Source organism: Haematobia irritans, chromosome 1 (assembly GCF_050003625.1).
Source record: "Haematobia irritans isolate KBUSLIRL chromosome 1, ASM5000362v1, whole genome shotgun sequence".
Taxonomy (NCBI): Eukaryota; Metazoa; Arthropoda; class Insecta; order Diptera; family Muscidae; genus Haematobia; species Haematobia irritans.
The window spans coordinates 232,355,793-232,368,893 of NC_134397.1; the positions used below are offsets into that span (position 1 = coordinate 232,355,793).

General features: G+C 33.3%; 2 protein-coding genes across 6 annotated transcripts in view; one reads left to right on the forward strand and one right to left on the reverse strand.

Moving 5' to 3' along the window:
• Inx3 (innexin 3) overlaps nucleotides 1-6,959 on the forward strand; it is a 34,283-nt gene extending 27,324 nt beyond the window's left edge. For all 3 annotated transcript variants that reach the window (XM_075294806.1, XM_075294846.1, XM_075294879.1), the window contains 4 exons: nucleotides 986-1,194; nucleotides 1,265-1,725; nucleotides 5,117-5,270; nucleotides 5,347-6,959. In XM_075294806.1, coding sequence (XP_075150921.1) covers nucleotides 986-1,194; nucleotides 1,265-1,725; nucleotides 5,117-5,270; nucleotides 5,347-5,529 — 1,007 coding nt within the window. In that variant the 3' untranslated portion in view covers nucleotides 5,530-6,959. The remainder of the gene's footprint in view (nucleotides 1-985; nucleotides 1,195-1,264; nucleotides 1,726-5,116; nucleotides 5,271-5,346) is intronic.
• The window catches only part of spg (dedicator of cytokinesis spg), a 228,643-nt gene that overhangs the window by 90,074 nt on the left and 125,468 nt on the right, over nucleotides 1-13,101 (reverse strand). For all 3 annotated transcript variants that reach the window (XM_075295031.1, XM_075294988.1, XM_075294945.1), the window contains exons 3-4: nucleotides 12,858-13,099; nucleotides 12,641-12,789 (exon numbers count right to left, since the gene is read on the reverse strand). In XM_075295031.1, the coding sequence (XP_075151146.1) occupies nucleotides 12,641-12,789; nucleotides 12,858-13,099 (391 nt within the window). The remainder of the gene's footprint in view (nucleotides 1-12,640; nucleotides 12,790-12,857; nucleotides 13,100-13,101) is intronic.

Genomic DNA, 13,101 nt, shown 5'->3' on the forward strand with positions numbered 1-13,101 from the left:
TGAAATTCAAAAATATTGACAAATTCAAATTAATTAATATAAAAAATTGATATAAAAAAGATATGAAATTAAATGAATTGATATATACAAAAATATAAGAACTTTGAAAAATCAAACCACTGTTGAATGTCAATTCAACAGGATCAAAAGATTTCGACCTTACTTAAGGATAAGTCTTAGCCTATATTTACAGTTTTTATCTTAAATCTAAAGATTCAATATTTCAGTTAATTTAAGGACGATTTCGTTTAATCAAAAATGTGTTTTTTTACTTTAAGGAAAATTTGCCTTGGTTTAAAGACATGCAACTTTAACAAAGGCACGCAAATTTTCAAAATGTGTGTCCTAAATTTAATGAAAAAAATTTTTGAAGGAAAGATTATAAGTTTTCTTTTAATTAAAATACCATTATTTTAAAGAAATTTGTCCTTAATAGTGTGTAAATTGCGCATCCTAAAATTGAGGTTGCGTAATATTTAATATAACGTAAATATGTGATATGTACAGTGTAGTATCGGCGTGAAATCAGGATTTTTGTGTTAGTTAACATTTCCTAAGTTTAAGCTAAATTTTCTAAAATTAACCAACATTTTCCTTCCTAGTTGTTTTTGAGTGTGGCCTTTATTTTTTAATATAATTTTTGTGTATAACTATGTTAGTAGGTTTTTAATGGGTTAAATTATTTGATTAGAAAGAAAAAAACTTCCATCCAGAGTTTAGATACTATATTATACTCTATGAAATAATATGTATAATTTATGTTCTACTTAATGTATAAAAGGATATACATACATACATACGAACATTTTAAATTGATTGTACACAATGTATTTAGTTTAAATGGAATTGGAATCTCTCCATGATGAACACAATAATGCAAATAACCATAATGTTGATGTATTCAAGAATTCTGTTTTAATAAAAATTGCAATAAATTGAATAATCTTTTCAAAATTGTTTTTTGTTTTTGTTTTTTATTTTGTAGGTGATCCGATTTCTTGCATCAATGATGGTTCCATACCCATGCATGTCATCAATACATTCTGTTGGATTACCTATACATTCACAATACCTGGACAACAGCATAAACAAATTGGTACTGAAGTTGCCTCCCATGGTTTGGGCAATGAATTTGGTCAAGAGAAAAGATATCACAGCTATTATCAATGGGTGCCATTTGTATTATTCTTTCAAGTGAGTATATACGGAAAATATGTATATGCAATATTATAAAATTAATTAATTTTTAATTTAATATTTATAGGGTCTTATGTTCTATATACCTCATTGGATATGGAAAAATTTGGAAGATGGTAAAATGCGTATGATTACCGATGGCCTAAGGGGTATGGTCTCTATACCCGAAGATTATCGTAAAGATCGTCAAAATCGCATTATTAAATATCTAATGGATAGTTTGAATTCTCATGCTGGTTATTCGTTTGCCTATTATCTGTGTGAAGCTTTGAATTTCGTCAATGTCATTGTGAATATCTTTTTGGTGGATAAATTTTTGGGTGGTGCTTTTATGACTTATGGCACCGATGTCATTAAATTCTCGAATATGGATCAAGATAAACGTTTCGATCCCATGATTGAAATCTTTCCACGTCTAACAAAATGTACATTCCACAAATTTGGCCCTGGTGGTTCACCACAGAGACACGACACTTTGTGTGTTTTGGCTTTGAACATTTTAAATGAGAAGATTTATATTTTCCTGTGGTGAGTATTGAATATATTTTTTATCATATTGAAAAGTTAGAAAATGTTAGAAAATATTTAGAGGAAATTATTAATATTAGGCTTTAAGGTTGGCTAACCAAAAATAAATTTATAACATAGTGAAGAATGATAAAATAGTGAGGAGTCAACTCTTCCAAAATTTGAAGTAGTCTAATTACCCTCTGTCGATGGTTCTTATGTATGTTGGCTTAGAGATTGTGAACACAATTAAAACTTCAATTATTAAATTTTTTGGCAAAGATAATTATTTTCGACTTTTGCAAAAGGTTTTCCCCTAACTGAAAATCCAAATTACAAGAAAGTTGACTTTTAGACTTTTGAAAAAGTCGACTTTCGATTTTTTCGATTATTGAAAATTTAACTAAAATGCATGGCTTTTTAAAAATTTGGTCAAGTATCAAAAAAACTTAAATCTCGCTGATTAGGTAGGATTTGCTTTCAGAGCACAAACATGAAATTTGAACTAACCAGTAAATTTAACTGTAATTAAATAATTTTTTTCTATTAGGCCATATAACTAACTGCATCGTCGATAGATTTTTCTGTTTCGACTTGGGGTCAGTCAATTGGTATGTTTTATTTTTATGGCGTTTAGAGTAAACTAGTCGATTTTATCAATATCAAATTAGTCGATTTTGGCCAACATACAAAAATCGATTACATAAAAAGTTAATCGACTCAATTTACACACAAAAAAAAATATCACCAAAATATTTCCAATTAAAAAGTTGATTGAAGTTGAAAAAATGTTCAATTAATAAATTAATTGATACAATTAACGTTTTAATAAAGATAAGTTAATTAAGTCAATGATTGAACATTTTTAAATTTTTAATTAAAAAATTAATTGATATAATTGTCTGTTTAATCAAACTCGGAAGACTATGCCAGTTAAAAAAAGTGATGATTTTTTTTATTGAAAATTTATTTCAAACAATAAATTTTTAATCAAATAGTTACGTTTTTAATAAAAACAATAATTGAGTTTTTCAATCAATTGAATTAAAAAATTATTTGAAATTTGCTGATGAAATCAGACATTTCAAAGCTTTACCACTTGATAAAGCTTTGAAATGTCACCACCATAACTGAGAGGGGATAATTCACTGCTGAAAATTTTTTTGGTGTGTGGTCGAAAGTGGAATTGAACCTATGAACCTTTGTATGCAAAAAATAATTGCAGAGTAGAGAAAAAATAATTTTCAACATTGGCAATCTATCTAAAGGGTGATACGGTCAAAATTTGGTCATTATAAACTTGACGTATTTCTTTCAATTTTGCATTTAAAAAACCTGGACACCCCTCATTTTGAAGGTGTGTGCGTGTAAAATGTTGCTCCTATTTTGATTTTGGAATTCACTCTTCAGTTGTCAAAATGCCGTCCAAGCAAGAAGAGCAGCGTATCAAAATTTTGTTCGCGCGTCGCGAAAATCCGATCTACTCGCACGCAAAGCTGGCAAAATCGCTAAAAGTTGTCAAATCAACCGTCACAAATGTAATTAAAGTGTTTGGGGAACGTTTGTCGACAGCCAGGAAGTCTGGATCGGGGGGAAATCGAAAACCGGAAGCCGCTGAAACGACAAAGAGAGTTGCCGGTACTTTCAAGCGAAACCCTAACCTCTCTCTCCGAGATGCCGCAAATAAGCTGGGTGTATCGTCTACAACCGTGCATCGAGCCAAAAAAACGAGCCGGACTATCGACTTACAAGAAGGTAGTGACTCCAAATCGCGATGATAAACAAAATACGACGGCCAAAGCGCGATCCCGGAGGCTGTACACGACGATGCTGACGAAGTTTGACTGCGTTGTAATGGACGACGAAACCTACGTCAAAGCCGACTACAAGCAGCTTCCGGAACAGGAGTTTTATACGGCAAAAGGAAGGGGAACGGTAGCAGATATTTTCAAGCACATAAAACTGTCAAAGTTCGCAAAGAAATATCTGGTTTGGCAAGCCATCTGTACCTGTGGCTTGAAAAGCAGCATTTTCATAGCTTCCGGGACTGTCAACCAAGAAATTTACGTGAAAGAGTGTTTGAATAAACGTCTGCTGCCTTTCCTGAAGAAACACGGTTGTTCCGTACTGTTTTGGCCGGATTTGGTTAATGAAAATTAGTTAATTTTTAATGAAAATTAGTTAATTTTTGGTTAAATTTAGCCAAATGCGAGAAGTTTTTTTTTTATTTTAATTATTTTTTGCTTACTTTAATGACGTGAACTAAAAATGAGAAAAAAAAACAAATTAAACCTCTAATGCCCAATCCCGCCTTTAGGCGGGCTTCATTAAATAAGGAAGCTTTTAGTAAAACACACCTTAAGACAACAAAAATGAAAAAATAAAACTTAGTTGAACCTGTTCAAGAGCCTTTGTAGCGTATACTGAATTTTACCGTAAAAATTTTTCTTGATTAGTTTTCTTGCTTTTGTGTCGTTAACATTGAATATTTAATCAGCATACAAAAAAAAAATGGGGCATTAGAGGGTTAAGCACACGATTTTGCTAAGTAGGAAAATAGTTCATATTTTCCTAAAATTACTGAAGATTGCTTAAATTACGTTCATAAATTTCTAAAATAAGTACATTTTTCTTAAATTGTGTCTGTGTTGAAATTCACATAGCCCTAAAGACATTTTAAAAATTTTTAATTCCAATGTTTTCTTACAAAATATGAAATTTGCATTGATCAGCTATGATGCGCGCATTCGAGACTGTTGTTGTATGAAGTACATTAGTGTACTCTAGTACATGTAATGATATTATGGCTCATATATATGAGCCTATCATTACTCATTTTTTTATGATGTTATGGAAGAGCAAAAATGTTGTCCAAAATGGTTGGGAAGACAGCTGTACAATAATGTACTTCGCACAACAACAGTCTCGAATGCGCGCATCATAGCTGATCAATGCATTTTGAAACAAACAGACTGAATAAAAACAAAACAAAAACAATATGAAATTTTGTTAAACAACAGAAAGAAAATTATTATTTTTAATAAATTTTCTTCAATTTGACAAAAAAAATATTTGCAATTACTAAAATAGTCTAGTTAAATTTTTCTAATATAAACCAACATTTTCTTTCATGGTGGGTTCACTTGTTTCTGGGTGTAGCCATTATCTTTATCTCCGGTGGGAAACCATTCTTCGGAGCCACCCACTGAAATGTTTAGTGTTGAAATGGGACTTAGCAGACCAGGACCAGAGAAATTTCTTTTTTTTTAATTTTCTATTGAAAAGTTTCTATTTCAATGTTAAAATTCGAAAATTTTATGCCCTTACCATAAACGGTAAAATTATACATCACTTGTCAACGAATGATATTAATAGTAGATATAAATTACATTATTTCTTTTTTTTAATCTAGGTTCTGGTTTATCATCTTGTCTGTCATCTCCGGCGTTGCATTGATTTATTCATTCATGGTCGTCACTATGCCTACTACCCGTGAAACAATCATCAAACGGTCTTATCGTTCGGCACAAAGCAAAGAAATTTCAAGTTTAGTAAGGCGATTAGATGTAAGTTTGCAAGCTTTCACAACAATACGGAACACACACAATTTCTAATTTTGTTTTTATAAAATTTTCCATATAGATTGGTGACTTTTTACTCTTACACTTTGTGGGACAAAATATCAATACGAAATCCTACTCAGAAATGGTTCAAGAACTATGCAATCTCTTGGGTACATCAAGGACACCATCGGCCCCATCAACATTGGAAATGCATCCCATATATCCACAAGTGGATAGCTTTGGTAAAGAGACCGAGACATAAACAAAAGCAATTGCAAGGCAATTGTATAGAGAATGTGACCCAAAATCCAATCAACCAACCAATGCAGCTGCGGCTGCTGCTGCTATATAACTACTGCACATATAACGTAACATAAGCAAAATATCCAATGCAATGAAACAACAAAATCGAATCGAAACGAATCGGATGCACGATAGAAACGCAACAAATGATTTCTCATTTTATATACTACTTTTTTTTAAATAATTTAGAAATTATAGTAACTATTTAAATGTAATTGAAAGAAAGAGAAACGTAATGTTTTATATATAAATTTTTTTCTATAAAAGAATTATGCCCTATGAAATGTTTGTATGGTTTGTCCTTATTTCACAAATTTACCGTTTATCTTAAAACTGTGCAATTATTTCACTTTGATATAAATTCTAAAGTAAAATTTCAAAAAAAAATCTAAGCAGCTTTTTAAAATGGTTTTGCAAACAAAGACCTATTGAGAAAACCCTTTGAATAATTTTTACACATAGAGAAATAATTCTTTGCTTGGAAATGATTTTTTTTTTTCAAAAATCTTTAAGGGCAAACATATTTCGTTAAAAACAAATTTCAATACTATTGTCATAATATCAGAGTTGGTTTAAGTTTTTTTATTTTTCCATTTTGACAAAAAAAAAAAAAAAAACGCGAAAATATGGTTAATGTTTTCGAGCCTGTTATCACTCAACAAAGTTGTCTTTACACAATGGAATATAAACTTTGTTTCAAACAAACCAACCAACTTTTTGAGACAATTGATTTTAGTTCATCAATGACTACAGATTTTTTTCTACTCCGTTAGTTCATAACAAAATCTCTTTGAGTGTAATGAAACCTTCATTAATTACAAATGCCCTTATTTGTTTATCCAAATTTTCTTTTTCTTCTCGAAGCCTTACACTATGTTTGCTTGCAATTTTTAATAACAATATATTAAATATAAAATTTTACATGTAAACCGCCATTTATATACAAATAGATACATACACTGTTTGTATAAGCTATATAGTTTTATTAAATATATACATCATATGATTTCTATATGTTTATTTTTGTACTAATAGAATTCTATTTTTTTATATTATTTTTATCATATTCTAACTCCTTATAAAGAGGCGTTTTATTTTTCATAATAGAGTATATGCCAAATGGAGGTAATTCTATAGAAAACATAATTAAATTATATATAAATATATTTATATAGACAAACAATTGCAATTGTACACACGCATTGCCTCTTCATTTCATTAGGCATATTAGTTAAGTAATATTCTTAAAAGCGTTTTAATATTAATGATGAAAATTTAGAAATTTTGTTTATAAACAAAAGTATTGTGATTATGATGATAGATACCCGATAAATTTTTATGCTTCTTTTTTTGAATAAAAATTTATAATTAAATTTAATTTTTTGTAAATATTTGGTTTTATTTATAGCTGACATCATGTATGGCTAATTCAAACGATCCTATTTTTTGTGCGAAAATATTTTTGAATAGGTTAAATCACAAAAATCTAAAGGCTGCCCTTTGTCCAGATTTGTGATCTGACTGCAGCTTCGATCTGTAAGACCCTGTAATGAGGAATGGGGGTAAGTAAGGTCTAAAATGGCCCAAATAGAAAATCGTCCATAGAATTGCACATTTGGCAAATTTGACAACTAAAGGGTGGCTAAATTGTAAGGGCCGATGTTGAATGTGAACCACACTTAAACGCCAAGTTTTTCCGAATTTTTTTTGACATTTCTCTATTTCAGACTTACTCAATCCAACAACGTGTTTAATGGCTCCAAGAAATGGCAACAGTGGATGATCAATTTTCGAAGAAAATCATCTTCAGTAATGAGGCACATTTTCACCTCAGTGGATTCGTCAATAAACAGAATTGCCGCATTTGGGCGAATGAGAATCCAAGAGTGATTGTCGAAAAACCAATGCACCCACAAAGAATGACTGTTTGGTGCGGTTTATGGGCTGGCGGCATCATCGGGCCGTATTTTTTCCAAAATGAGGCCGGTCAGGCAGTTACTGTGAATGGTGTTCGATATCGTGAGATTATAACGAACTTTTTATGGCCATAATTGGATGTGGACGATATGTGGTTTCAGCAGGACAGTGCCACTTGCCACACAGCTAACGAAACAATGGCTCTTTTGCGCAACAAATTCATTCATGTTATCTCACGTAATGGCGATGTCAATTGGCCGCCAAGATCATGTGATTTGACACCGTTGGACTTTTTTCTTTGGGGTTATTTGAAAGAAAAGGTGTACGTCGATAAGCCAGCAACAATTCAAGAGGTAAAGGATGAGATAATTCGGCACATTAACGGCATAGAACCTCCATTATGCCTCAGCGTCATCGAAAATTTGGACCATCGGATGAAGGTGTGCCGCCGAGGTCGCGGCTCCCATTTGGCCGATATTTTGTTCAATACATAATTGAGTAATACCAATATATCATAATAAAATAAAATTACAATAATTTCCTAAATAGTTTGTGTTTTATTCAAAATCAACATCGGCCCTTGAAATTTTAAGCACCCTTTATTATGTGAACGAAACGAAATGGGACACATGTGTTTTTAGCCATTCCTGAGTAAAACGCGCTATATGATGGTACAGAATCTTAGTATGTCTATGGACTACCTACTAAAATAAGTGCTAATTATTTCGACTATAGGCTCGATGAAAAGGAATCACTCATTATATCCGGTGTCTGGAAAATTGGTAGTGTGATTGTACTGCTGAAGAAGAAGGCAAGGACTCGCGCAAGGGCGAATCGTACATACCGATATATTTCTTTAGAGCTCGACCGAAGCATCGACTTCGGCATTCGGCCAAAAGTCGATAATCGGCCACGAACCGACCTTCAGCGTCAAGACGCCGATTAACCGAAGCCTTTTGAATAATTTATTTCATATTGAATTGTCCAAGTGTTGAATTTGTCTCAGTCAAAACACCCAGTACAAATAAAACGTAAAAAAAAAATATAAAAAATCCTTTTTTGTTATAATAATATCAGACTACTGGACTGAATTACATTTCATTATTGTATTTATGCATTTGTTGAAAAAAATTCTTATATTGAACTAAAACACACCAAATTTCTTTAATTACAAATGTGAGGAAAATAATCGACATCGGCCGATTATTGCTTTTTTTTGCCGAATATCCGCTTCGGCTTCGGCGCAAAAAACCCGTTTCGGTCGAGCTCTACTATGCTTCCCCAGGGAGTCACCGTGGTGCAATGGTTAGCATGCCCGATTTGCATACAAAAAGTCTTGAGTTCGATTCCTGCTTCGGCCGAACAACAAAACGATTTTCAGCGGTGGATTATACCACCTCAGTAATGCTGGTGACATTTCTGAGTGTGTCAAATCTTCTCTATGTGGTTTCACGGCAATGTGGAAGGCCGTTCGGACTCGGCGATAAAAAGGAGGTCCCTTGTCATTGAGCTTAACATGGAATCGGGCAGCTTTCATTGATAAGATAGAAGTTCACCACTGTGGTATCAAAATGGACTGAATAGTCTAAGCGAGCCTGCCACCTAACCTAACCTTCCCCAGTCTTGTGGAGAATTTTCCATCTGCCAACCATCAACATGGACATCGATAATACGTCCCTAGCGGTAGGAACCAAGCGCTGTGTTCTAATTATCTGTGCCGACGTCAGTCGTATGTGGAATTTAGGGATACGAAGTCAAGACCCTAAATATTCTCTATTCCACTTCTCCTGGCGGCATCGAGATTGCATCATATGCGGACGAATGTACAATAATGGTTCGATTTGCTGATCTTACCAGTTATTTCACTGCTAAAAATAGAATATCCGCAAGCAAATCCTCAGCCACACAATTCACTACATGGATGGCAGAAGAACCTAGGCAATTGAATGTCAGAGTCGACGGTGAGATAATTCTGTCGACAAACTTCCCAAAGATTCTCGGGGTCACACACTTTTCAAGTCGTCTGCCCATGCCACTGCAATTTGTGATAAGCTCCGTGGTACACACAAAAAATTTTTTTTCTGATTCAATCATGAAATTAATTGATCCAATTAATTTTTTAATTGAAATGTCTTCAATCACAGAAATGATACTATCAATTAAAAAATTAATTGACAGTCAATTAAAAAATTAATTGATCCAATTAAAAAATTAATTGATACTATTAATTTGTGTGATTGATTTTTATTTCAATTAAAAAATTTTTTGATTCAATTAAATTTTTAATTGAATATTTTTTAAAACTCAATTAAGATTTTAATTGGAAAAATGTTCGTGAAATTTTTTTCTGTGTAGAAACAAGGTCCTTGTGTGGCTTGCACTTGGGGAGTGGAAAAAGAAACCTTGTTAACTACGTATAAGGAAATTGGCCGGAGAGTGGTAAACTAAATATGCAGCGCCAGTGTGAACAACTCAAACAAGCGACACGCAGTTGAATAACATACAGACTTCTCAGAACGATAAAAAACCGAAACCCGAATTTTTATAAAAGCGGATTATTTGGACTAGAGGTGTGCGCGTGACACGCGTGAATCACGTGAGTCGTGAATAAAATCTGAAGCAACTTTCGTGAATCTGCGTGAATGGGACTAAAAGAAATATGTCGTGCGTGAACGTACGTGAGTAATAAAATAGGTTCGTGAATGTGCGTGAATAAAATTTCTGCAAAATAACGCTCACGAAAAAAAAACAAGATTTAATTCTTACTCGTATGTTAACTGAAATTAATTTAGCTGTCGAACTACATTCTATTCATGAATTTTGTTACCTTTGCTCATTCCTGGTTGGAAAATGTCGTGAGTCACGTGAATTGTCGTGAATCGTGCGTGAACGTGAGACTTTAAAAGTAGTTCGTGCGTGACCGTGCGTGAGTACTGGTTTTCATTTCGTGCATGTGCGTGAGTGGGACTGGCTACCACAAGTATCGTGCGTGAATAAATATTTGACTTCGTGAATGTGCGTGAGTGTGAGTGAAATTACACTCAGGCGCACACCTCTAATTTGGACCCCCCTACACTTACTCCTTTCAATGACATATGACCTGGCCGATCATCATTTTAGTCCCAAAGGTGGGTACTAAGTTTAGCCAATAAAATCACAATTTTCCACGATTACTTTTCTTTAATAATCCATTTTAAAGAATATAAAGTTGCTTTGGACTATCAAGTTATAATAAAATTTGCACCAAAGATGTATAATTTTATAATGTTACTAATTTGTTGACTTTAGCGGCTAAAGTCGAACTTAATACCCACATTAATGAGGAAGCCAAAAATTTGGTCTATTCGCAGATTGAGTTAAAAGGTCAGACGTTTTTTCGTCATGGTATCCATATGCTGCCAAAAAGAAAGAAGTAGTGGCTACCGATGGACAATACATCGTGGCATTAATCTGTTACAATTTTTTTCGGAATATACTCTCAAAAAAAAAAAAAAAAAACCAGCACTTTTAATTTTCGATCACAATATATTCGATGTAAACTATGTAACACTCCGTGTTAGCTGGGTTATATCGAAGTGTTAGAATTGAAAAGTAACATACTCAATTCTAATAGAAAAATAAAAATGTTTAATCACATCAAAACTTTCGACTTAATTTTACATAAAGAAAAACGGGAAACAACGATTTGCAATTTAAAGGGTGATTTGTTAAGAGCTTGATAACTTTTTTTTAAAAAAAAACGCATAAAATTTGCAAAATCTCATCGGTTCTTTATTTGAAACGTTAGATTGGTCCATGACATTTACTTTTTGAAGATAATTTCATTTAAATGTTGACCGTGGCTGCGTCTTAGGTGGTCCATTCGGAAAGTCCAATTTTGGGCAACTTTTTCGAGCATTTCGGCCGGAATAGCCCGAATTTCTTCGGAAATGTTGTCTTCCAAAGCTGGAATAGTTGCTGGCTTATTTCTGTAGACTTTAGACTTGACGTAGCCCCACAAAAAATAGTCTAAAGGCGTCAAATCGCATGATCTTGGTGGCCAACTTACCGGTCCATTTCTTGAGATGAATTGTTCTCCGAAGTTTTCCCTCAAAATGGCCATAGAATCGCGAGCTGTGTGGCATGTAGCGCCATCTTGTTGAAACCACATGTCAACCAAGTTCAGTTCTTCCATTTTTGGCAACAAAAAGTTTGTTAGCATCGAACGATAGCGATCGCCATTCACCGTAACGTTGCGTCCAACAGCATCTTTGAAAAAATACGGTCCAATGATTCCACCAGCGTACAAACCACACCAAACAGTGCATTTTTCGGGATGCATGGGCAGTTCTTGAACGGCTTCTGGTTGCTCTTCACTCCAAATGCGGCAATTTTGCTTATTTACGTAGCCATTCAACCAGAAATGAGCCTCATCGCTGAACAAAATTTGTCGATAAAAAAGCGGATTTTCTGCCAACTTTTCTAGGGCCCATTCACTGAAAATTCGACGTTGTGGCAGATCGTAAGTCTATTCATGATGAAATTTCAAAGCATACTGAGCATCTTTCTCTTTGACACCATGTCTGAAATCCCACGTGATCTGTCAAATACTAATGCATGAAAATCCTAACCTCAAAAGAATCACCCTTTATTATAGACGATTAATAAATTGCAAATGGGGAAATTAAATTTAAAGTTTTTTTTCGTGTTTAAAAATATTGGAAATGCGATTGGAAAGCCAATTAAATACATGCGCTTACTTACCATCAATTTTTCTTATTATTAAAAAAAAAAGCCTAAAAATATGCACTCTTTTTTATAGTAACTGTATGTTTGCAACCGCATATAACTTGCGTGTGCATAGTACTGTTAACAGATATCCCCCATAAAACACGAAGCAGTATATACAAAGATGTATATCAGATTATTCAATAAATATTAATGAATAAATTACTAAAATCGTTTCTTGTACGTGCAAAAAGTATTATTTTCATCTGAACCGAAATAAAATTATGGATTATGTGGAAATAAAACTACTACCTTTTTAATTAGTGGTAAAAAATAATTTCTCTTTATATAAAATTTCGTCAGAATTTCGCTTCATTCAATCCCATTAAGCCCTTATTGACCCGAAACCATAATATACATTGATTTCATTATATCGTAGTACTTACCGATTACCCCAGTCAATTTTTGACACCACTGTCATTTGAAGTTCCAATGTTTGATCCTGCGTTAATGTGGCACCTAATAATTCTCTACGGCTATCTAATATCGAATACATTACTTTGCGTAATGTGGTAAATTTATATGTTTCACGATCCTATGGAAGAGACAAATTTCAGCATTTATTCATACAATTGAGGAGGGAGAACGAATCCAGATACTAACCACAAATAATCGCTTCCATATTTCAGACCATTCTCTTAAAACTTGTGTACATTCCGCTACAACCGGATCTATTTTGTTTAAGTCTTTTATGTGTATATAGGTTTTGGGAAAAATACCAACTGCTCTGGATTTTCTGGGACATGTACCACGAAACCATTTTGGACATTCTTCTAAAATTTCTACAGAATCACCAACATCTAAGGCAAGGCCGCAACGGACATCACCATTCCAATTGTGTATTGCT